Raw genomic sequence first — 27,309 nt, 5'->3', positions numbered from 1 at the left:
TATGGGCCATGAGTGGATCATGAAGACTTCCCAAACAGTGAGAGGAGTGATCAGATGGAGCATGATATGACAGCATACAACAGCGCTGGGAAGAACTTGATTGCCGATGATATTGCCCTGCGTGCAACCGCCAATCAAGAGATGCAGAAAAACCAAGGCTTCTCAAAACAGTTGGAATCAACCTTGGCTTTGAAGGTCAAACGCAATAAGAATAACGAAAGTATGAGGCTGACGCTAAGTCCAGAGACAGATCAATCTAAATGGAGAGAAATGTGAGGGTTGAATTCATCTGGGGTTCCAAAATGTCAACACCGGGGATGCGGAGTGAGATTGAGCCGCGACTGCAAAAACCAGCAGCTTTGCCTCACTCAGAGCTACATGGAGTCAAAACCATCAGCAGAAGAATAGTGAAAATCTCCAGTGAAATGGTGAGTGCAACACCTCCTTTACGGATCACAATTGGGAAGATGACCAAACCATTCAGTAACAGACTTGATGTCATCCAAAAAAATGCCTCAGGTCGCATACTTAACATCTTTTGGCCAACTCATAGAAAACGAAGAGAACTCCACCAAGAACTGAAACCAGGAGTCCATCACCAACGCAGGTTCAAGAAGGCGTTGGGATGGCTGGACTGCTGCTCCCCAGCAGACAGCAGACTCACCAAGTCTGCCCCTACGATTGGACTCCAGACGGGCCGAAGAAAACGGGCGCCCATAAGGAAATTGAAGACGTGGAAAGGAGATTAGGAAAGGCTTGGCACTGGGTGTACCTAAAGCGGGTTTCAGCCGATCGAAATCTGGTGGCGACTCTAGTTGAGGACTTGGGTTGCAACTGATGCTCGAAGAGGATAGAGAGATAATAATAATTGACTAAAATGCTGGAAATTTACACTAGCTGAATAATAAAGTTCATGCTGTAAGCCTTTAGAATGAGTAAACAAGAGAACGAAGTATAGAGACGAAAGTTAGAAGTAGAACATGTTGATCTTCAAGGTCAAAGAGAAGTGTATTTAAGGTCAGTTCTTCCCAGCATTCCTCGATGAGCTACTGGTGAGCATTGGGCGTCCGGGGGTCGTCTTCCTGGTTCCTAGGTTCACTATGCTTTGTCTTAGTGTGAACGAGCTGTCTGTAGGAATCAGGGAGAGAGAAAGCACAAAGTCTGGGTGTGTGTTCTGTGTTACCGACTACAACTAGATGCTAGAGTGAGGCTCGGCATCGCCTGACGATTGTTTCAGATTGGTAGCATTACTTTTCTCTTCATTTTCCTTTTAGATTCTCAATATATTTCGTGAATCCTGATATAGTTTATTGCGCGACTGTGAAAATGTAAATAGACAATTTCAACGAATATATAAATGTGATTTACTAACAGAGAGTCTAGCAACTACTCTCTTATTAGTGTAAGCTATCAGAGTGTGCACACACTAATTCTCTTACTTAGTATTACAGTAAAGAGAGAGACATACACAGCTTTTAATACGGTGTGTTGTTTGATACCGCTGTGTTGTGTGCTTGAAGCCACAGAAAGAAACAGTCAGCAGAACGATAGTTAAGGAATTCGTGTGGCGTCTGCTGCATGACTTTGGCTGAATGAGGGTGGAACTAAGACAATAATGTGTTTATTGTTTGTTGCTAGATGCGTAATATCCAACTTGTAAGCAACATGCAACATTTCTTGATGTGCTTGTATGTGTTTGTGTGTTATCTTAGATGCTGAGATTTCTAAATCACCTAAAGCCTGATAGCATGAGTAGCGATGATTAAGCATGGGGGTCTTGGTTGTGCTCCACACGCGTACGTGTGCATCGACGACAACAGAGCCTCGGCGTAATGTGAATAATGCAGCGACAGATTATCAGACTCTAATTCCACACCAATCATGTCAATAGTGAAGGTCAACTTGCCTGTAGGTAATAGTGTCGTGAAAATTCATCCATTTGAACGGGATGGTGTGGCAGATTGTGGGACTGGCACAGGGTCAATCGGTCATGACAGGAGACAGACAATACGGACGAGGGACATCATTCTGTCTACAGTGGAGGATGCCAGAGACAGAATCCATGTGTCCTCTCGTTGATAAAGATATTGTTTAGCTGTGCGTTAGCCAACTATTCTATGTCTCGCATTTCAGTCCCTGTATGTCGCTCAAGACAATTTCAGGACACAAAATAAGTTTTCTAAATGTATAGCTTACACAAATGATAGTTGACCGTAAGTGAAAACATTCCACTGCATGAGGATAGTCTCAATCGCATCAGAGCAGGTCGGTACCTCCAGGCGCCGGACGGTGTTCGGTCAACTGAGTCAGCCTGATCTTACGTGAAAGTTTGGCGCGCACTTGTCCTAGTATTGCGCTTATGTAACCATGCAGTTTTACTTCATTGTTGTTCTAATTTTCAATACTCATTTTAGCAAACGTAGTAAGTAATGTTTGAGTATTGTGCTTGTCGGGGAGTGTTGCATGCTGAGTAGACTTGCAGAAACAGTTGTGAAAATTTGTCTATATTTGCTAAAGGAATTTTCTATAGCCACGAATATTCATGTCTATGTATTTTATTACTGAAATGATGTATGCTCCGAATTTATTCATCATGCAAACTTGAGCAGCAGTGTCAAAATTAAGTATCCGATGCTAGGAGACACATGGGTTGCTGAAAATCTTTGATACCCGCTTTCCTCTATAAGGCGACAGCGTACTTCCACATTTGTAATACATAATTCTCAACTTTAGACGAGAAGAATAACTTTGTATCAAAATAAACAGGCTAAACCCTGTACATTTAAAAAGAAGTATCGTAACTAAAAAAATTTGTGAAATCTAAGATTTCCGACTTGACTCATTTCGTCGTGCGGATCACATTCAACATATAATATATTAATATTTGCCACGCGTCAGCTGACAGACTCAAAACAGATTAAAAACACACAATGAATACTAAGCTCATAAACACGATTGTACATTAATGCAATTACTCTTTAACAGGTCTGGTACGACTTCACACTAAGCCCTGAAGTAAATACGGTCAGAAGCTCTAAAATCACACACACACAACACACACACACAAACACCAACACACACACACACACAAAACACACAAACACACACACACAAACAAATCCAGACAAGAGACAAACCCACAGAAATCTCTTTCTCCTGATCTTATCACACTGTTGTTTCAAGTTAGCATCAAAGGAAACGCACGCGAGTAGCGAGGCGCTGTCAGCCTCGCACACATGCTAGCAAAGCCACACTCACAACCTAGTCATCCACTTATTCCTAACCAGCCAGACGGCACCTGCCATCTAAGTGGGCGTCTCACTCTTTCTTATTTGAGTGGTGACGTACGTACCTGCGGTACCCGAGTAGCCCGCGCGTAAGTGAGAGTTAGGCCAGGATCCGTACAAAGTGAAAGAGTCGTAAAATTGCGCCCAGGTTGTCGGTGGTGCCATGTCGGCTGCCAGCGTCACTCCAAGCGCACACCCACCCGTAGGGATCATGACAGTTCGTGTCGCGCCTAGGCCTGAGACAAGACAAGGCGTGAATTGACCTCATGTCACAGACAAGTCAGCAGGTGAAATATTTGTGTTGATCTTGCTTTTCCCCAAGAGTTCTCATGACCACAGACATGTCGCTGGTCATTAGCCTTGTCCTATGATGTCATCAAACATGTTGACATTATGTGCTAGACTTCCAGATGACAAAAAGGTAAATCACAAACTGAGCTTTTAGCGCTGTTGTTATTACTACAATATATAAGTGTATTCTCATGTAAGTATGAGGTCAATGCGCTGTATACAAACAATAACAAATGGACGAGTCAACCTACAGAAACATTAGGATATAGCATTAGAAAGCATACATGAACATGAACTGTACACAGATAAAAGATAACACCAGCACTGGAGGAGAATTAAGTAAGGTAGTAAGGTGTCAATACACACACACACAGACTAGGGTGGTAGGTGTCAATCACACACACACACACAGACGTGTAAACTCCGATACCATAGTTCTGAACCTTCTCACACCATGCAATCAGATATCTACAGAGACATAAAAAAAAAATATAAAACAAACAAAATAATACAAAACAAAAAAAAAAAAATCACATGATATGCAAGGATGTATTTCTCGCAACCTTTACCGTGTTTCTTTCTATTTGAGACTTTGGCAACTGAGACATTACAGGATCATCAGCATCCATTCATTCCATGACTAGCATCATCATTATACAGCAAACAGAGCATGCTAAGGAAACAGTACACAAAATAGTGAGCAATAAGTATTGTGACAAAAAATATAATAGAACAACAGAACAGCAACCTGTGTATTGACCAGTAAACATCAACACAACAACACAATAAAAACATACTGACTACAGCCTGACTTTGAATGTAAAAACAAATGTCGAGGTTACATGATGCAGGAGGAGGGATAATCCAGAAATGCAAGAGATATGTCAACATCTTACCTGCAGCCAGAATCTCCAGAGAGGTTACCAACCGTTTAAAACTATTCTGCCAGTTTTCCGGTTTGAGTCAACATACTCATCTGGCTTCAATACTAACTTGCGACGTCTCTGGATGACCTGCACATGACACAAGTTCACAGGTCGTACTATGGTAACAAAGCGCAGCATGTCGACAGGATTCAGCGACTAATCACAGTTTAATGAGTTAACAAAGGATGAGTCATAACTGACAAAATATAACAGCTTATAACTTTTTAGCTGTGATCATGATTATAATGTCAACACTTCACGGTTACGATCACTATGTGAACGTGGGTGTAATAAATATAGTTAGTATATAGTATAACAGTGTAGTATATATGTAGTATCAGTGTACGTACATAGTGTAGTGTATGTGTATAAGTGTAGTATATCAGTGTCATATATAGTGTAGTTACATAGTATAGCATCGTGTACGTGTATAATAGTGTAGTATAATAGTGTAGTATAGGATGTGTATAAAGTGTGTATATAGTATATATAGTGTGTATATTCAGTTGTGGTATACAGTGTAGTAATATAGTGACAGTCATGTGACCACAATGCACACTTACTGGCTGTAATGTGTGACATCAGTGGCTGTGATCAATTATATGGCAAACATAATAAAGCTTACAAATAGCATTTTTTCTTTAACTCCTTATCAAACCTACAGTCGCTGATCACTGAAGCAGGAATGTGATGCAGGGGTTTAAAGCAATCGACTACAAACAACTGGACACACGCACACCAACACACTAGATGTCATTCTAGAACATCCTCAACACCACGGAGTCTACCAGCGACATAGACAAACTGTGGAAACAGAAGGTGGACTAGCAACTCTCCTGCTTCATGTTTGAAATGTCCAAAGATATCAAAGACAAATTATTCGTGATACTATGAGCTGTAAGGATGTGACCTGGGTATAAGTGGTGTCGCACTGTTGCGAGCAGGATACAGTGTGCAGGAGAGATGCTACCTGAGTCGTACACACTGACAAACACGACCAACGTACCGTCCAGCGCCGCCCGCAGTGTCCATATCACACCAACTCTGACAAGGTCCGTTGTCAAATCATATAGCTGAACGGTGTACACACCACTCTTGGCGCCTGTTCAGAAGTCTGCACAATACCCTATTTGTACACAACAAATCATTCCGCTCGAAGGAATTGTTATAAAGGGATGCAATAGATTCCTACAGTGACGAAAATTATAAGATAAGTACTGTAAATAAATATCATGACAACTTCAATACTAATCACACAACAGTCAAGGTAAAGACGTCCTGGGCAAAAGTTTATATTGCATACAGCACACAGTTCACACTGCTCTGATACAAGACAGTCACACTTGCTGACCGCCGTAACACCAGCATCCCATAATTCTAGCTCTGTGTCTACCAGTATATGACTGCCACGTGTCATATTCTTGTTCTCTCCTTAATGTCACTTCTGCCTCCGCATCTTCATACATTTAATTCTCCTCTAACCTTTAAACAGTTTTTGTTCTATAAGTATAAAGTGACCAGTTAGTACGACTTTCACGTAGAGTGACAACAAGATTGGGTATGGCAGCTGGAATTGTTCTCATCCACTTCCAGTGGTTGTACTTGGGACAATATTTTTCTATCAGTCATCCCCCGTCCCATGGTTTATGCCTGTCCCGTCCTCCCATGCCCACGGGACGTTTTCCATGGGATTCCATGGTACATAAGAATCCTATGGACAAATGAACCACTTTCGGCTTTATTCTATAATTCTGCTACTCACATACAATAGATGATCAGAGGAAGATTAAATCCTTGAATGTAAATAACAAGTAATTATTTTGCAATATCAGTTCGAACCTACCATGGGAAATACAATGTGTGCTGTCCCTCCCATCCATCCCATGGGACGTTTCCATGGGGATTCCCATTCCTATGGACACAATCTGCACTTCCCTCTGTGGTGCTGTCTCAGTGCTTAACCTTAAAGTGATTAACAATGTATTGAGGTTTAACCTGCCATCTTACAATTATTAGAAAGGAAGAAAACGTTAGCTCGTGGACATGCATAAACAGTGAATGCTAAACTTTGTAATCCCAAATATTATGTAAACATTGAGATGAAGTTGTTTAGATGATAAAATAATTACTGTAAATACTTACTAGAAGTATCTTTACTGTAAGATAACACACAAACTGACGGTAGATTCAACGTGTGGGGACAAGCTGAGTACTACTCATGCCTTCTACTGCTTCTCACTTACTTGTAACACACACTCCCTTCTCGTCTTGATTGAGTGGAATCCTGAGATGCATATGGACCATCGTCCTGACAAACAATCCTGTGTGGTGATGACAATCAATTTTGCTGATACACATAAGTTGTACCAGTTATCGTTTGAGCATAAGTGACTTGCAGGATTTCTGGTAGTGGGTCAGCTTTACTCGCTTAGGAGACCCAGTATGAGGGGAGACTCATGACGGTGAACACCATGAAGCCCGACACAGACCTCCACTGGCTGCAGGAGGTAGAGAGACAGAGACATAATGAACATGATGCAAAACATTTTACGACAAGAAGAGGTGAAAGCAAGTTTATGTTAACATTTCACTAAAGGTTATTGTGTTACTTAAAGGTTTCAGCAAAGGCGCTGTACGTAGTTGTTTATTTTTGATTGTTTACTGTTGTCTTGCTAGCAGCATGCTGTCACACACTAGTTTGACAATAATTATAAAGTGGAATTGTTTCCTCCATTCCTGCTGTGCTCCCCCAGTGTTGTCAGTCCATGGTCCTGATGCTAGAGTCCTGGATGTCGGTTGTGCTGTAGTGTCAGACTGCAGGGCGAGCTGAGGAGGTCTGGCACTTATTATCATTTAGCGATGACAAGACATCCTTCCACAGATGACAGTGTAAGTTTCCTAGATAGCATTCTCTTGATAAATGTGAGATAAGTGTGACAAGATAATCACTATCCAAGTTCTAAGTATATTTATAGATCGGTTGGATTTGAGTTAAAGACTTTAAATAGTCACGATACTTGTTTGTTGTTTACTAAACCACTTGTCGATTCAATGTTCATGCAATAACAACTGTATGCAAGGAGTGCCAGATAGATAAAGGTTAGCTGCAAGGTAGCTTAAGTAATAAATAATAATAATAAATGGGTGTTGTGCATAGCTCACACTCCTGCTCCTAAGGCGTGGTCTTAGCGATTGACAGAAGAAGGAGACACGGACAGCAAAGGAGACGAAGGATGAAACATGACTGCATGACTCATAAAACAAATGAAGGAAAGGCAAGGTGAAAAGAGAGAACAAGAACTGAGAGTGTCGGTTACTGTAGAGGAGGACGAGGAGGGAAGGAGCAATAAACGGGAAAAGTGGAGAAAGGAAGTGGTTGACAAAGGACAGCACGATGTGGACTGTGTGAGTATTGCTCAGGTGAGGTGTGCTTCAGTGCAAAGTGAACAGATTCCATGATGGACAGGTGCGGAGGTAGAATAGAAGAGTTGTATTGTTTAGCTGCACACAAGTAAACATTCCGGGACATGAAGAAGTCAAAGTAAGCCATTGTGTGGAGGGCTGAGTACCACAGACTGTGCAGGTAGCAATTGATATTAGCATCGGTTTATACCTTTGTTATTTATGTCTTTATGCCAGTTCACCTGCAACTGTTTCATTTTAAAAAGTTACACCAAAGAAAACAAGTTCATTGGTGGACGACTGAGCTTTCTTCCATTTGTGACTTGTATTCAGTCGTAATGAAAGTGGAAGTGTGTAGTAAACACAGGAGTTTATCTCTGTCTATGTGGTGTAGTACATTGACACTCACTGCAGTAGTAACTAGACAGTCGTGGGTTCAGTGTGATCCTACCTTTACACTTTCTTCCTACAGAAACAGAACAACTATCAAAAGTTAATTAGCACATTAGCAAATGTTATAATCATGTAATTTCACTCACTTTGTTGTATCCAACTAATTGTATTAATCACCTTTTTGTATTCAAAATGTTTGTAGATTATGGCGCGTGAAGTTTGCTGTGAAAATGTTTTGTAGTCTTTATGTAGGCGACTACAGATGGTAAGAAATATACACAGACAACATATTTCAACAGTGTTGCCATTGGTTTACTGGGTTTCCGTTATTTTTGTTGACAAAGCGTGCTATTAATAGAACACAGCGCAGGACACGTGAAGCAGACTTTAGCAGTTGTAGAGTGCACAGTCACCTGCCATCTCTAACATCATGTTAGTATACCAATGTTTCAAGCTTTTTCCCATACGACCTTTGAAATCAAAGGTGAGGCAAGTCTTGTTAGTCTGGCACCTGTTCCTTGCAGGCTTCCACAGTGAGTCATCCTGGCTACCAATGAGGTTTTCACGTAGAGCGCTGTCAGGATAGTCTGTGAAGCTGTCCTGCATGTCGTCTGGGTTACAAGCTAATGTAACAACTGTGGCTAAGCAACTATTACAGACTGATTAAGTTGAAGTTAATTCTACATTTACACGCATTTTCCAACAACATCCATAATCAAGTGAATACATTTCTAATTTTGTTTTCGGCCCACGTGTTTTCTTTCATTCTTTATTCCTTTTATTCAGTCTAGTCTCTAAATGCGGCTATGTTGTTTTACAATTTATTGCTTTAAGAATTGCGAAATCATAGAAAAGCTCTTCCGTCCTGAACTGTAACAAGCCGACAACAAAGTGGAGTTTTGTTGCTTGTCAACAACACCACAGAACCATTGTCTACTCACTGCATAGTACACGTGTCTCTGTGTGGTGTGAAATCATACCCGGGTTCACACCGAATACAGAAGCAACGTTTGTAGCACTCGGCGTGGGCGCATCGCAGTCGTCGTCTGTCGAGCAGCTTGTGTTGTGCACTTCTTCAGCTCGCTCAAGACAGTCACACTTGCTGCGCCGGTAACACTAGCCATCCCATAATTCTAGCTCTGTGTCTACGAGTATCTTGACTGTCATGTTACTATGTTTATTCTCCTCACTTAATGTCATTTTCTCTCTCCTCATCTTCATAGCCACTTCTCCTCTAACTTTACGATCAGTTTTGTTATAAAGTAATAAAGTGACAGTTAGAGTAACGACTTGCACGTAGAGTAGACAACAAAGATATGTGGTAGTGGCAGCTGTGATGTTCTTCATACGACACCAAATTCCTCTGTGGTGCTCTAGTGCTTTAACCCTTGAAGTGATTAACCCAATGTATCCTGAGGTTAACTGTCATCGTTACAATGATTAGAAGGAATAAAACCGTTAGCTCGTGGACATGAATAAACACTGAATGCTAAATTCTGTAAATCAAATATTATGTAAACATTGATGACAGTTGTTTGATGAAAATAATACTGTAAACAACTAACTAGAGTATCTTTACTGTAAGAACACACAAACTGACGGTAGACAACGTGTGGACAAGCTGAGTACTATCATCTTCTACTGCTTCTCACTTACCTGTAACAACACACTCCTTCTTTGCTTGATTGAACATGAAGCCTGGACGACATAGACATCGTCCTGACAAACAGTCGCTGTTTATGTCAGTACAATCAATCTTGCTGTCACACAGTAAGTTGTACCAGTTATCGTGTGAGGCAAAAGTGGACTTGCAGGATTTCTGGTAGTGGGTCCAGCCTTTGCTCCGCTTAGGAGACCAGTTGGAGGGAGACTCATGAGCGGTGACATTATGAAGACGACACTGACCTCCACTGGCTGGTACAGAAGGTAGAGAGACAGAGACATAAGTGAACATGATGCAAAACATTTTGAACAAAGAAGAGTGAAAGCAAGTTATGTGAACATTTCACTAAAGGTTATTGTGTTACTGAAAGGTTTTCAGCAAAAGGCGCGGTACGTAGTTGTTTATTTGTGATTGTTGACTGTTGTCTTGCTAGCAGCATGCCTGTCACACACTAGTTTGACAATAATTATAAGTGGAATGTTTTCTCATTCCTGCTGTGCTCCCCAGTGTTGTCAGTCCATGGTCCTGATGCTAGAGTCCTGGATGTCTTGCTGTCAGTGTCAGAGCTGCAGGCGAGCTGAGGAGGTCTGGCACTTATCTATCATTAGCGATGACAAGACATCTTCCACAGATGACAGTGTAGTTTCCTAGATAGCATTCTCTTGATAAATGTGAGATAAGTGTGACAAGATAATCACATATCCAAGTTCTATATATTTATAGATCGTTGGATTTGAGTTAAAGACTTTAAAATAGTCACGATACTTGTTTGTTGTTTACCTAAACCACTTGTCATTCAAGTGTTCATGCAATAACTGTATGCAAGGAGTGCCAGATAGATAAAGGTTAGCTGCAAGGTAGCTTAAGTAATAATAAATAATATAATAATAAATGGGTGTTGTGCATAGCTCACACTCCTGCTCCTAAGTAGCGTGGTCTTAGCGATTGACAGAAGAAGGAGACACGGACAGCAAAGGAAGAGAAGGATGAACATGACTGATGACTCATAAAACAAATGAAGGAAAGGCAAGGTGAAAAGAGAGAACAAGAACTGAGAGTGTCGGTATACTGTAGAGGAGGACGAGGAGGGAAGGAGCAATAAACGGGAAAAGTGGAGAAAGGAGTGGTTGACAAAGGACAAGCATGATGTGGACTGTGTGAGTATTGCTCAAGGTGAGGTGTGGCTTCAGTGCAAAGTGAACAGATTCCATGATGGACAGGTGCGGAGGTAGAATAGAAGAGTTGTATTGTTTAGCTGCACACAAGTAAACATTCCGGGACATGAAGAAAGTCAAAGTAAGCCATTGTGTGGAGGGCTGAGTACCACAGACTGTGCAGGTAGCAATTGATATTAGCATCGGTTTATACCTTTGTTATTTATGTTTTATGCAGTTTCACCTGCAACTGTTTCATTTTAAAAAAGTAACACCAAAGAAAACAAGTTCATTGGTGGACGACTGAGCTATTCTTCCATTTTGTGACTTGTATTCAGTCGTAATGAAAGTGGAAGTGTGTAGTAAACACAGGAGTTTATCTCTGTATATGTGGTGTAGTACATTGACACTCACTGCAGTAGTAACTAGATAGTCGTGGGTTCAGTGTGATCGTACCTTTACACTTTCTTCCTACAGAAACAAACAACTATCAAAAGTTAATTAGCACATTAGCAATGTTATAATCATGTAATTTCACTCACTTTGTTGTATCCTAACTAAATGTATTAATCACCTTTTGTATTCAAAATGTTTGTAGATTATGGCGCGTGAAGTTTGCTGTGAAAATGTGTTTGTAGTCTTTATGTAGGCGACTACAGATGGTAGAAATATACACAGACAACATATTTCAACAGTGTTGCCATTGTTTACGGGTTTCCGTTGATTTTGTTGACAAAGCGTGCTATTAATAGAACACAGCGCAGGACACGTGAAGCAGACTTTAGCAGTTGTAGAGTGCACAGTCACCTGCCATCTCTAACATCATGTTAGTATACCAATGTTTCAAGCTTTTTCCCATACAGACCTTTGAAATCAAAGGTGAGGCAAGTCTTGTTAGTCTGGCACCTGCCCTTGCAGTCTTCCACAGTGAGTCCATCCTGGCTACCAATGAGGTTTTCACGTAGAGCGCTGTCAGGATAGTCTGTGAAGCTGTCCTGCATGTCGTCTGGGTTACAAGCTAATGTAAACAACTGTGGTAAGCAACTATTTACAGACTGATTAAGTTGAAGTTAATTCTACATTTACACGCATTTCCAACAACATCCATAATCAAGTGAATACATTTCTAATTTGTTTTCGGCCCACGTGTTTTCTTTCATTCTTTATTCCTTTTATTCAGTCTATCTAAATGCGGCTATGTTGTTTTACAATTTATTGCTTTAAGAATGCGAAAATCATAGAAAAGCTCTTCCGTCCCTGACTGTAACAAGCCGACAACAAAGTGGAGTTTGTTGCTGTCAACACACCACAGAACCATTGTCTACTCACTGCTAGTACACGTGTCCTGTGTGGTGTAGAAATACCCGGGTTCACACCGACAGACACGTTTGTAGCACTCGGCGTGGGGCGCATCGCAGTCGTCGTCTGTCGAGCAGCTTGTGTTGTGCCACTTCTTCAGCTCGCCTACAAGACAGTCACACTTGCTGACCGCCGGTAACACTAGCCATCCCATAATTCTAGCTCTGTGTCTACGAGTATCTGACTGTCATGTGTACATATTTTATTCCTCCTCCTTAATGTCATTTCTCTCTCCTCATCTTCATAGCCACTTCCTCCTCTAACCTTTACAATCAGTTTTGTTATAAAGTAATAAAGTGACAGTTAGTAACGACTTGCACGTAGAGTAGACAACAAAGATATGTGGTAGTGGCAGCTGTGATGTTCTTCATCGACACATTCCCCTCTGTGGTGCTCTAGTGCTTTAACCCTTGAAGTGATTAACCCAATGTATCTGAGGTTAACTGTCATCTTACAATGATTAGAAAGGAATAAAACCGTTAGCTCGTGGACATGAATAAACACTGAATGCTAAATTCTGTAAATCAGAAATATTATGTAAACATTGATGACAGTTGTTTGATGAAAATAAATACTGTAAACAACTAACTAGAGTATCTTTACTGTAAGAAACACACAAACTGACGGTAGACAACGTGTGGGGACAAGCTGAGTACTACTCATCCTTCTACTGCTTCTCACTTACCTGTAACAACACACTCCTTCTTTGCTTGATTGAACATGAAGCCTGGACGACATAGACATCGTCCTGACAAACAGTCGCTGTTTATGTCAGTACAATCAATCTTGCTGTCACACAGTAAGTTGTACCAGTTATCGTGTGAGGCAAAAGTGGACTTGCAGGATTTCTGGTAGTGGGTCCAGCCTTTGCTCCGCTTAGGAGACCAGTTGGAGGGAGACTCATGAGCGGTGACATTATGAAGACGACACTGACCTCCACTGGCTGGTACAGAAGGTAGAGAGACAGAGACATAAGTGAACATGATGCAAAACATTTTGAACAAAGAAGAGTGAAAGCAAGTTATGTGAACATTTCACTAAAGGTTATTGTGTTACTGAAAGGTTTTCAGCAAAAGGCGCGGTACGTAGTTGTTTATTTGTGATTGTTGACTGTTGTCTTGCTAGCAGCATGCCTGTCACACACTAGTTTGACAATAATTATAAAGTGGAATGTTTTCTCCATTCCTGCTGTGCTCCCCCAGTGTTGTCAGTCCATGGTCCTGATGCTAGAGTCCTGGATGTCTTGTTGTCAGTGTCAGAGCTGAGGGCGAGCTGAGGAGGTCTGGCACTTATCTATCATTAGCGATAACAAGACATCTTCCCACAGATGACAGTGTAGTTTGCTAGATAGCATTCTCTTGATAAATGTGAGATAAGTGTGACAAGATAATCACTATCCAAGTTCTATATGATTCTAGATCGTTGTATTTGAGTTAAAGACTTTAAAATAGTCACGATACTTGTTTGTTGTTTACCTAAACCACTTGTCATTCAATGTTCATGCAACAACAACTGTATGCAAGGAGTGCCAGATAGATAAAGGTTATCTGCAAGGTGGATTAAGTAACAATAAATAATAATAATAAATGTGTGATGTGCATAGTTCACACTCCTGCTCCTAAGTAGCGTGGTCTTAGCGATTGACAGAAGAAGGAGACAAGGACAGCAAAGATACACACGGAAGGATGAACACGACTGATGACTTATAAAAACAAATGAAGGAAAGGCAAGGAGAAATCAGAGAACAAGAACTAAGAGTGTCGGTATTCAGCAGAGGAGGACGAGGAGGGAAGGAGCAATAAACGGGAAAAGTGGAGAAAGGAGTGGTTGACAAAGGACAAGCATGATGTGGACTGTGTCAGTATTGCTCAAGGTGAGGTGTGGCTTCAGTGCAAAGTGAACAGATTCCATGATGGACAGGTGCGGAGGTAGAATAGAAGAGTTGTGTTTAGCTGCACACAAGTAAACATTCCGGGACCTGAAGAAGTCAAAGTAAGTCATTGTGTGGAGGGCTGAGTACCACAGACTGTGCAGCTAGCAATTGATATTAGCATCGGTTCACACTTTTGTTATTTATGTCTTTATGCCAGTTCACCTGCAACTGTTTGAGCATCATTTCAGACCAGTACACCAAAGAAAACAAGTTCATTGGTGGACGACTGAGCTATTCTTCCATTTGTGACTTGTATTCAGTCGTAATGAAAGTGGAAGTGTGTAGTAAACACAGGAGTTTATCTGTGTATATGTGGTGTAGTACATTGACACTCACTGCAGTAGTAACTAGATAGTCGTGGGTTCAGTGTGATTCTACCTTTACACTTTCTTCCTACAGAAACAAACAACTATCAAAAGTTAATTAGCACATTAGCAATGTTATAATCATGTAATTTCACTCACTTTGTTGTATCCTCACTAAATGTATTAATCACCTTTTGTATTCAAAATGTTTGTAGATTATGGCGCGTGAAGTTTGCTGTGAAATGTGTTTGTAGTCTTTATGTAGGCGACTACAGATGGTAGAAATATACACAGACAACATATTTCAACAGTGTTGCCATTGTTTACTGGTTTCGTTGATTTTGTTGACAAAGCGTGCTATTAATAGAACAGCGCAGGACACGTGACGCAGACTTTAGCAGTTGTAGAGTGCACAGTCACCTGCCATCTCTAACATCATGTTAGTATACCAATGTTTCAAGCTTTTTCCCATACAGACCTTTGAAATCAAAGGTGAGGCAAGTCTTGTTAGTCTGACACCTGCCCTTGCAGTCTTCCACAGTGAGTCCATCCTGGCTACCAATGAGGTTTTCACGTAGAGCGCTGTCAGGATAGTCCGTGAAGCTGTCCTGCATGTCGTCTGGGTTACAAGCTAATGTAAACAACTGTGGTAAGCAACTATTTACAGACTGATTAAGTTGAAGTTAATTCTACATTTACACGCATTTCCAACAACATCCATAATCAAGTGAATACATTTCTAATTTGTTTTCGGCCCACGTGTTTTCTTTCATTCTTTATTCCTTTTATTCAGTCTATCTAAATGCGGCTATGTTGTTTTACAATTTATTGCTTTAAGAATGCGAAAATCATAGAAAAGCTCTTCCGTCCCTGACTGTAACAAGCCGACAACAAAGTGGAGTTTGTTGCTGTCAATCACACCACAGAACCATTGTCTACTCACTGTTAGTACACGTGTCGTGTGTGGTATAGAAATACCCGGGTTCACACCTACAGACATGTTTGTAGCACTTGACGTTGGGCGCATCGCAGTCGTCGTCTGTCGTGCATCCTACATTGTGCCAAGTCTTTGGCGGACAGTCTGCGTCTTGGCAACTAGAATTTGTACTTTTGATAATTCTTAATAAATCAATGTTATTAATTATTTATTATATATATATATATTTATAGCACATCAGACATCACATGATACCTCAAGTAAGACATTAAATGTTAAATACATAAAAATAAACAAACAGAAAGACAGGGCGCTCCTGGAAGTGAAGCCCTCAGTGTGAGACAATAGACTATTGTGAAACATGTCACTAAAACAACAATTCTTATTTAAATGTTTGTCATTATTTACATATTATGTAGACGACTAACAAACGATCAGTGTTTCGGTTTGTTACTGACTACATAAAAAGCTGATTGTTAAACCTTTGTCATGTATTGTAAGGCAAAAGTCAAGAAGAGTCAACACGGTTTACCTTCCTGTCGCCTTCGTCGACACGAAAGGAGCGAGTGAGAGTAGAAATATAAATAATCGCAGCATTGTATCCACCTGTTAAGCACATGCAACAACGAGAAGTTTCGTGAGTCTTTCTCGTGTAATATTTCTTTATTATATTAATTTAAATCAGAAAAATATTTACGACTTAGAATATACAAAATTCATAATAAAATAATTTTCAAGTATCAGTCGTACAAACATCCACACATGAAAGCGATCCCTCAAAGCTTAAGACTAAAACTAGGTTAGTGTGTCTGGCATGCATGAAGACAGAAAGTACAAAAGACAAAGTGTCAAAGGTGACAACAAATAGCAATCAACAAAGGTTTATAGGAAAGACAGCCTATTCAAGAGATATGAACTAATAAATAAGAGAAAAGGTCAGTAATGTAACTTGTTACAACACAGTAGGTATGCTTCTCCCTTTGATACATTATTTCATAAAGAGTGTACAGACAAACAGTGACTAGTAGTGTCTAAGAAAGTGTAGAAAGAAGAAAATACAGGAAGACAGAACAGCTTATAGCAGAGAAAGAAAAGCTGAAAGAAATCTGCTAACAGTAAAGAAACAAAACTACAAACCTTTAAAAATCAAGTCTCTAGAAAATGCAGTCAACAAACCAAAGGCCTTCTGGGAGGTGATGAGGAGATACAGAAGACAGCCTGTAGTGGACCAAATCAGTGAAGAGGGTGGGTAAAGCACTTCTAAACAACACTAAATAAAGGGATGATGGATGTGGATGGTCAAGATAACCCTTGTGAGAGTACCAGTAGTCCAATGCACCTGTATGTCCAACCTGTGGACAATCAGATCACAGAAAAGGTCAAAGAGGCAATTAGTTAAAACTGTTAATCAGCAGGCCCAGATGGTATTGTCAATAATATATTAAAAGCTGCATCCCCGGTTATTACTCCCTTGCTAAACTGTTCAATGCTGTGACCCAAGGAATGAACTCAGTCTATTACTATCCCACTATACAAAAAAAGGTGACAACAACCAGTCAGGTAACTACCAAGGTATCTCTCTTACTAATACATTTAGGAAAGCCTTTACATGCTCTCTAAATAAAATATTAACCAAGTGGGCAGAAAGCAGCCAATTCAATGACAATGACAATGGTAATTCCTTATTAATGAGAGGTAAAATAAGTAAGAAAATGCATTTTCCATTTAGCCTCCACCCTTTACAGGGAAAGCACTAACTGAAATAATTATAAGTATTATGAGATTAAGGTAAGGTAAGTGGAAACTGAATATGTACATGGATATGGTGGTTACAAAAAACATATATTTACAAGATTTCCTAGACTTAGGAGGCATCTCTAGAGGCCTCATCTAATTTTCTTGAATGTGCTGAGGTAGGAGTTCATGAAGTTCAATTGCCTAAGATGGAGAGGGAGGCTGTTCCAGAGTATTTCATACTTTATTTAAAAATGTCTAGAGACTAGAAATGGAAAGAGTAAGTTTTGAAGAAGCTGTAGTGTTCTTGGAGGAAAATAGTAAAGAGAGTGTATGATACTGTTTACCCGTCAGTATTTTGTACATGAAACTGCATTTGTTAAGTTTAAGTCTGTTTCTGAGAGGAAGGACGCCTTGACAGGAACAATGAAACACAAGCAGGTTTGTGTCGGTTTATCCTATTTTCACACTGTATGCGGCAGTAGAGAACCAGTTATCCCAGAATATGGAGCTACAAGTAGCATTGATAGACTGTCAGAAAGCCTACAATAATGTGCAACAAGCAATACTACTACCAGAGCTATCACAACCACGTATGCAGAGTATATTATAGAGGATAATAAAAAGCATGTACCTAGTGTCACAGACAGAAATCAAGGCCTTTGTACAAGAAAACATTGTAAAGCCGCCAAGAATCACGCACTGACCCACGTGGCTTGTGATAGTGTCCGGCGGTCATCCGCTCACACTAACAGACCCGGGAGCCTGTCCTGTCTCAACAGACCCTGGTGGTCACCACCTGGCTACTGAACCTGCACCAGCCCCACGGATTTCTACTGGCTGCTGGTGGTCACTCCTGGCTGTTGTGTCCACTAACAGTACCCGCCTTACAGTCCACCCTAGCCTGGTGGTCACTCCTGGCTGCTGTGTCCACTCACAGTACCTGCCTTACAGTCCACCCTAGTCTCGTGGTCACTCCTGGCTGTTGTGTCCACTACAGTACCCGCCTTACAGTCCACCCTTAGCCTGTGGTCACTACTGGCTGCTGTGTCCACTAACAGTACCCGCCTTACAGTCCACCCCTAGCCTGGTGGTCACTCCTGGCTGCTGTGTCCACTCACAGTACCCGCCTTACAGTCCACCCCTAGCCTGGTGGTCACTCCTGGCTGCTGTGTCCACTCACAGTACCCGCCTTACAGTCCACCCCTAGCCTGGTGGTCACTCCTTGCCCAGACTTCCTCTCACCTGTCACAACCACCCGCTCCTCTCAGCGTCTCGGGTAGATGCCCCAAGGGACGCTACGCTGTGGGGTTCGCTACATTGTCCCCAGGGGGCGGGAACCAATGGCCAGCGCCAACAACACCCACGTGACTACAGCGCGTGAAGGCTTTTCGCCCAAACTGCGGACAGGGTGGGGAGGGGCCATGAACACAAACATGGCTGACACGCCACAGAGAGAAAAGGAAGGGTAAGATTGATGATAAGTATGTGATGAACTTATACAGAAAGTATTCAAGAAAATAATGGAGCCTGTAATCAGTGCAGTGAAATGTGTTATTAGACTAGGTGTTGACAAACTATAATTAGTATTCTTGGGAAAAAATGGTGTCAGGTATTTTTTGAATGACAAGCAGATGTGTAGCACTCTAGTAGTGTACGAAGTATAATGTCTTTGGGTTGTAGATTGGCATCTATATTCTAGAATGTTCAGCACGGCAGCAATGTAAAAGATAGAATGTCTTGTGTGAGGGAGGAAATGATGTTCAACAATGTAGCGATGTTCAAAAATGTCTTTATTGCGACGAAATAGAATGTCTGTGCTAGAATGTTCGAGGGTAGGGAGAATAAATAGCAGGGCTGACAGTGGTGTGGGACCTTTGTGAATTGGAGAGAGAGAGAAGTTAGGCCAGCTGCTGAGAAAAAAGATACTGAATTAAAGAAAACTTCAGTGTGGAATTCAATCTCTGTGTTATTTCTGGTACGACAGCCACTGTACGTAGCCACTTGACGTGTTGGTTACATTTCTGGCGCCCGATGGGGGACTAGTTGTACTAGAGAAACTGTAATCACTCAGCAGAACACCATGGCTGACTGCAACACAAACAGCACCGGAGCAGCAGGAGAAGAAAGCGTCGTTGAAAAACTGCTCCGCCAGTTGGAAGAGCTCCGGTCTGAAATTGTGAGAAACAAAGCAACGAGACCGATACAAGTGCAATTACTACCGCCCGCTCCTCTCCCGGAGTTAAGAACATTCACAGGACTTCCACCTACATCGCTCCAAGAAGTCACCTTCGAGCAGTGGAGAGTGCAGGCGCTCGAAGTACAAGACGATGTGCTGATGGAGGAGAAGTTCGGGTTCCTGAGACGAAGTCTGAAGGGGGCGGCACATGTCCACACCAAAGACAAACAGTATGGCGCCGTCAGCGAACTGGTTGCAGACTTGCAGGCGCTGTTCGGGGAGCTACGAAGTGCAGACGACATCTACATCGAATTGTGCCAGACAAGACCGACCAGAGGGCAGTGCCTGTCACAATTCCTTCTGCAACTCTCCACAAAGATGTCGGAGCTAAAAACATTAGGTGGCCTGACGGAGGAGGAATGCAACCGCAGGCTGTATTATATTTTCTCCAAGGGAATCTCCGAACCGATGGTCGCCATGGAGGTTTGGAATAAGTTTGGGATTCCTCGGGTAGGTAGACCCACCTTCCCTGAGTTATACTGCCATGTGTGGCAGGTTGAGAGTTTAATTTCAAAATGTGATTCATCAAGTGAGAGGAGCGAGAGATGCACCAAAGCCCGTATAGAGGTGCGTGTCACCCACGTACAACAGGACAGACCGGTCCGTAAGGTGAGAAGAATGAAGTACTGTTCAAGTGCGGGGAGGAGGGGCACTTTTATCGTGAGTGCAACAATCCGATGAATGCGGCGCTGGTGGTGCAGAGAGAGAGAGAGCGGCGGAGACAGGAAAGCAAGTGGCGAAAAAAACAGGGCCTCCCCGAAGTGAAAGGCAACACCACGGAGGGGCGAGTGCTGGTGCGAGAGGGCGACCGTGAGATCCCAGCCGAGACTGTGAGAAAACAACATCATCTCCTTTCGACGGCCGCCAACACCATCGAACAGGGCCTTTTAGAACTACGGCCAGTTCGGTTAAACAGTGCAGTGCTGGATATTCCTCCGCAGCAAACTGGAACTGTGTGGTAGCCTGACAACGACTCTGAACGCACCTGTTACAATCACCGCGCGTTCACAAGAATGGTTACCGGAAAATATCACGGTAGTGTCAGCCAGTGTCACAGGGTCGAGAGGTCATGTGGCAGTGAGAAACTCCTCTTCCAGACGACATGTGACGCTGACCAGTCGAGTGGTGCTCGCGGAATTACACTCACCCGGCGCAGACCAAACAAACCTCGAGGCGTTGGTAGGACCGAGCTGCGAATCACCCATCCGCATCGACGGCGTGACGTCACGCTGTTTGATAGACAGCGGCTCGAAGGTGTCTATTGTGTCGGAGTCTTTTTTTCGCAGAAATATGCGACATGGACAGCTGGAAACCTGGATTCTACACTGCAAGTGATAGGAGCAGGCGGTCATTCTGTGCCCTATATTGGTGTTGTGCGTGTGTCGGTGTGGCTGCCTAAAGACGTCGTTGGTGTGGACAGTAAAGTAGACACCTTACTACTTGTCTGTCCAGACACGGAGTATTCGTCACGAGTGCCAGTGATAGCCGGCACCAACATCCTGAGAGCCTACGCCCGGCAGTGCGAACGTATGGCGGGGCGGAACTTCACCACAAGACTACCGCTGTGTGGCATGATCGCTCACGCCTACAGGGAGGCGACTAGTGCACCAAATGGACGCCAGTGCCCGGTACGACTGCTGACACCGGACACAACACTGCCACCCCGCTCGGTGACCGATGTCCGAGGGATTGTGTGTCACGGTGTAAACATCAACAAGGACGCTGTGCTGATCCAGGAGCCGACAGTGGAGGCGTTACCGGACGGTGTGTGTGTGCTGAGTGGCAAAGTGTCGACAAACACTCTTCCGCGGATTAGGGTGACGTTGTTAAACACCACTGATTCACCCGTTACTGTCAAACGGAAAAGTGTGGTAGCGGACCTGTTGGTCAACGCCCCCATGACCTTTCAGCGTTTGATGGACTGTTCCTTAAGTGACATGAACTTGGCAGAGTTGATAATTTTTCTCGATGACATTTTAATACATGGCACTAACCTCCAGCAGTGAGAAGATAGAACAATTAGAGCTCTGGAGAGGTTGCGTAGTTTTAAGCTGAAACTTGACCCCGATAAATGTATTTTTGCCACCACTGAGGTCAGACACCTAGGATACCTCATCTCCGCAGAAGGCATTAGGCCAGACCCTGAGAAGATCGAGGCTCTGACCAGTTGGCCTGTCCCCAAAACAGTTCGCGATGTTAAAGCTTTCTTGGGGTTTGCAGGATTTTACAGGCGCTGGGTTCCCCAGTTCGCGCAAATTGCCAAGCCTCTGAACGACCTTACTGTTGGATATGTACCCCACAAGCTCAAGAAAACAGCTAAGAAGGCGGGTGCACTCAATCTGTCGTCAGACATATCTCACCTGTGGGGAGAGCGAGAACAAAGTGCGTTTGAGTCCCTGATCAAAGCACTGACTGCAGAGCCGATGCTGGGCATCGCTGACCACTCCCAGCCCTTCATCCTGCATTGTGATGCCAGTGGCACTGGCCTTGGCATTGCTGACCACTCCCAGCCCTTCATCCTGCATTGTGATGCCAGTGGCACTGGCCTTGGCATTGCTGACCACTCCCAGCCCTTCATCCTGCATTGTGATGCCAGTGGCACTGGCCTGGGAGCCGTGCTGTACCAACATCAACAAGGCGAACTCAAGATAATTGCATACGCCAGCAGAGGGCTCAACAAGACAGAAGTGAACTACCCCGCACACAAGCGAGAATTTCTCGCTCTGAAATGGGCCATGACAGAGAAGTTTCACGACTACATCTTGGGCTCCCGCGTCACCGTGGTTACCGACAACAACCCGCTTTGCCATGTGCTGAAGAATGCAAAGTTAGACACAGTTAGCCACAGATGGTTGTCATCCCTGTCACTGTACGACTTCGACCTCGTGTACAAACAGGGCTCGACACACACAGACGCGGATGGGTTGTCAAGGCGACCGCAGGACCCGCCAGAAGCAGATGAAGAATACAGAGACACCTTAGAGAAAGTTGGGTTCCTCCTGGAGAAAGCGAGGAAATTTCAAGACGACAATCCACAAGTCGTAAATCGAAGTGCAGTTGTGAGCATACTGACAGCCAAAAGTGCAGGAAGGCCAGTACATTCCATTCAGCAGACAGCCCGGCACACCACGCCCATGTCACGTGACAATGACGTCACTGACAACTTCACCCCAGCCGTCGAAGCTGTCGTAAGGGACCCAAACACCATTCCAGACGGCATCTTAGAGCCGGAGGGCGGGGAGCCAGACTTCACCACCCTGACAGTCGACGACTGGCGGAGGTTACAGCAGCAAGACCCTCACATAGCCGCTGTCTGCCAAGCGCTCACAGAAGGAACCGACCTGACAGTGACGGGGCCAGAGACCAGGATATACGCCAGGGAGAGGAAGAGCCTGATGCTAGAACATGGTGTGCTCTACCGGCGTGTGTCTGACGCCACATCAACCCGGGTGCAGCTGGTGGTACCCCGCTCCATGCGACAAGAGGCGATGAGAGGTGTGCACGACGAGCTCTACCACACCCACTTTGACGATGCCATACGACACGCACGAATGCGTTTTTTCTGGCCGTTCATGGCGGCTGATCTCAAGCGGAAAATTCAGAGCTGCGAACGGTGTGTTCGCAGTGGGACGCATGCGCAGAAAGCACCCATGTCAACCATCGTGACATCACACCCACTGGAGCTGCTGACCATAGATTTTCTCACCATTGAGGTCAAAGGTGAAAAGCAGAACATACTGGTCATGATGGACCATTTTACGATGTTCGTGCAAGCAATACTGACGAAAGACCAAACAGCAAGAACGACAGCCAGGGCTCTGTGGAACGACTTCTTCATGACTTATGGATTCCCCGGCAGAATTCTGTCTGATCAAGGTCGGGATTTTGAGCCAAAACTCATCCAAGAACTGTGTAGCCTGGCCGGAATCCAGAAATGCAGGACCACACCCTATCATCCCTGCGGAAACCCTGTGGAAAGGTGGAATAGAACGCTGATCGGTATGCTGCGAACTTTAGAGACTGAACATAAGAAAGACTGGAGGAAACACCTGAAGTCTGTGGTGCACGCCTACAACTCGTGCATACACAGCAGCACGGGATTCTCACCCTCCTACCTCTTCTACGGACGGCACCCAAGACTGCCAGTCGACTTGGCATTTGGCCTGGACATAGGGAAGCGACAAGGGAAGAGTTGCAGGCAGGATGTGCAGGACCTGACAGAAAGCCTCCGTAGTGCATACAGAATGGCCACAGAGCAAATGGAAAAGGCCTCACTGAAGAACAAGATAAGGTATGATGCAGGAGCTTTGGCAGCAACTTTAGAAGTGGGAGACAGAGTCCTGGTCAGAAACATGGGACCACGAATTACATCCAAAGTGGATGATCGATGGGAGGAAGGAGTTTTTGTCGTACTGGACAAACTGAACGGTATACTGGTGTATGTGGTCCAACGAGAGGATGGCTCTGGACCAAAACGGACACTCCATCGGAATCTATTACTCCCAGTGGGTGCATTAGGCTGGGCACCACCTTTGGGTCAGAAAAGAACCACCAGAAACAACAATCCCAGGCAACGTGCAAATGAAGCAGCAGTCACACCTCACGATGATGGAAATGATGAAGATGACGAACTGGTGCAAGTTCCAGACATCGAAGTGGGTTTTGAGTTAAGGCCAGAGGCACCAGAGTTTATCCCAGCAGCAGTACCTACAGAAAACCGGCAGGAGGAAGTAGAGCAGGAAGACGAAAGAGAGGAGACAACAGAGAACGACAGTGAAGAGCAGCAACCTCTACGCCGCTCGGACAGAATCCGCCGACCGGTGGACAGACTGAACTTAATGCATGGAATTGATGTACATGGAGGTGTAATACTGGTTATGTTAACGAAACTTTGATGTATATAATATTGCAGATTTGTTCAATGGGAAATCTTATTTGGTATTAGGTTGATGTTTCTGTTCTTTCGAATGGAAATCGAAAGCAAACATTTTTTTTTTCGCCCGGTAAGTGTAGCACTCGTAGTGTACGAAGTATAATGTCTTTGGGTTGTAGATTGGCATCTATATTCCAGAATGTTCAGCACGGCAGCAATGTAAAAGGTAGAATGTCTTGTGTGAGGGAGGAAATGATGTTCAACAATGTAGCGATGTTCAAAATGTCTTTATTGCGACGAAATAGAATGTCTGTGCGAGGAAGGCTAGAATGTTCGAGGGTAGGGAGAATAAATAGCAGGGCTGACCGTGGTGTGGGACCTCTTTGTGAATTGGAGAGAGAGAAGTTAGGCCAGCTGCTGAGAAAAAGATAGTGAATTAAAGAAAACTTCAGTGTGGAATTCAATCTCTGTGTTATTTCTGGTACGACAGCCACTGTACGTAGCCACTTGACGTGTGGGTTACAGATGCTGAGAAGAAAATCACAAAGATATCAAGACATAGTTATAAGGCTAATTTCATCTAGAAACTGTCAGGAGAGAGCTAAGATGGCGTCTGGCATAACCGATGATTTCATCAGACGTCAGCTCGCTGCTGTCATCTTCCCGTGATGCCGTGCGTGTGCACGTCAGACAACGCACTGTCTGCTCGTGACCGTTGTAACGACTAGAGGGGAGATCATCTTGTGAAGAATAATAAAGAGAGGAAGAGGCCTTCTTGTGCCTCTTTGGTTTTGTATATTCTCTTATGTTTTCTCTCCATCTCTATTGGTTTTGTTTCTTTGCAATCTAAGATTACACTGTATCCCAGCAACAACGAGAAGACTGCTGCTGCCTCCTGCTGCTGGTGGATTCCTACATCATCACCAACCGCCCTAACGACCTCTCGCCTTCCTTCTTTCAACACAGACGAGCTTCCAGTGGGTTTGGAAATAACAAAAATACTCCAAACTATCATCACAACTAGTCAATGAATAGTTCGAACACTCCTAAGGACCATGCTCTCAGTGCTTAACAACAAGAAGTAAACATGGACAACATACGAGGGACAAGAAAGCAAACGAATAACATATGAACTAGTAAATAATAAACAACAATACTAATGTTGAATAAAAACAAATACAGAAAAGAAATACATTTTATCTTTCTGCAACTCAGTCCAACAGGTAGAGTCCACAAAGCCCGTCACACACGAGCAAGAAAGGAGCAGAGAGCTCTTCAATCAAGTGTATTTATTAATATTTATTACAGATTATCCTGGAACTGACCCGAGCTCTTTGTGTAGATAGACGATGACAAACTAAATGGTTGATGCACAGTGGCTGACATCTCCAATGACCATGACCCTACAGCCAGGTGGGGTCAGATCATCAGGTAAACGCCCAATGTATAACAACAAACAATATAGCACAGTGGTGATGGTGGACAAAGGATTCTTGTCACGTGACGCTGATTGTCCTACTAACAACCTCTTATCTCCCCTGTCAACAGCTGCTGACTGCGGCATGAAAATGAGGTAAATATTCAGAGCATGTAGATCACGTGACTCTTGATGATCTGGAATGTTTTGACATCTCACCAAGCGTCGCTCGACAGTTTCTACCTGTCATCGATGTTGTCAGGTGTGAGAGGGCAAAGCGGTTTACGCCGAGGCAGCAGCTAAGACCACGTGGCGGCAAAACTAACGACACATGCAGAAAAAGAGCCGCGACCCCGAGACGAGACCTGAACCCAGTAAAGCTGCTTCTCCCTGTATTGGTGACTGGTGCTAACTGGCCACGGCACTCGTGTCAAGTACACAGAGGACAGAGAGGCAAGTTTGGACAGAAACAGTAAATTAATAAATAGTCAAGTAGGCACAAAGACCTCCATGTCAGCGTGCTTGACAAGGTCGGGTGGCTGCGACCTTTGTCTTTACAGCAGGATGACCATCTCCCACTGCACCAATACAGTAGTAACAGTTGCCATCTCCACACCTGACAGTCTACACAAGGTTTCAGGTGTGGATGACTTGCTGGCGACCTCTTGTAACTATTTCCATTTGCTCAGGTAACAGACGACCTTTGACGGGGATATGCCGTGTACATGTACTAACCGAACTTAATATTGGAGAAGCATAATGACAGAAATAACTTACTTTACTTTAAACACACAGTGAGTTAAATATCTCACCCATAGGTCAAACATCTAATGACAAAAATGTCTTCAGGTCGACGATAGTCTCTAAAATAAATTCTCTTCACATAAAACCTGCGGACTAAGTAAATTCACCTTGAGATCGAGAGACAGTTACTAAAATAACTGACATTTACATCAAAACAATGTGAGTAAAATAATTAACCGCAGATTAAACACATCATGATTAAAATAACTCACCCAGAGATGGTCTTTGTGAGAAAGCTGTTAGTGGAAGTATATCCCGAGGAAAGCAGCGTCTGAGACGAGGAGAGGTTGACAACTGCTGGTAGTCTGCACGTGTGGAGAGGGAGATATACCAGGAGCGAGTGAAGAACCAACGACAGCAGCGATGCTCACATGAGCGTGCAAGCCCCTCCCCCACACATACATGAAGTACAGGAACGACAGCAGCGATGCTCACATGAGCGTGCAAGCCCCTCCCTCACACATACATCAAGTACAGGAACGGCAGCAGCGATGCTCACAACATCAGGATGCAAGCTCCTCCTCCATACATACATCAAGTACAGGAATGAAGACAGCGATGCTCTCACGATGCATGAGTATCCAAGCTCCTC

At 43.5% G+C, this 27,309-nt stretch overlaps 1 protein-coding gene across 1 annotated transcript; it reads right to left on the bottom strand.

Annotated features, from left to right (window-relative positions):
- Positions 1-4,550: 4,550 nt before the first annotated feature.
- LOC112575651 (tenascin-like) lies at positions 4,551-27,085 on the bottom strand. Its single transcript, XM_025257627.1, has 11 exons — positions 26,930-27,085; positions 16,788-17,002; positions 16,183-16,256; positions 15,657-15,808; positions 15,192-15,344; positions 13,161-13,418; positions 12,446-12,580; positions 11,982-12,134; positions 9,956-10,213; positions 5,511-5,606; positions 4,551-4,591 (listed from the first exon to the last, which is right to left on the bottom strand). The coding sequence occupies exons 3-11, from the start codon at positions 16,245-16,247 to the stop codon at positions 4,551-4,553; spliced, it is 1,311 nt and encodes a 436-aa protein (XP_025113412.1). The 5' UTR covers positions 16,248-16,256; positions 16,788-17,002; positions 26,930-27,085.
- Between the last annotated feature and the right edge of the window lie 224 nt (positions 27,086-27,309).

Source organism: Pomacea canaliculata, linkage group LG11 (genome assembly GCF_003073045.1).
Source record: "Pomacea canaliculata isolate SZHN2017 linkage group LG11, ASM307304v1, whole genome shotgun sequence".
In the NCBI taxonomy this organism is placed as follows: domain Eukaryota; kingdom Metazoa; phylum Mollusca; class Gastropoda; order Architaenioglossa; family Ampullariidae; genus Pomacea; species Pomacea canaliculata.
This window is presented reverse-complemented; position numbering and strand designations above follow the sequence as displayed.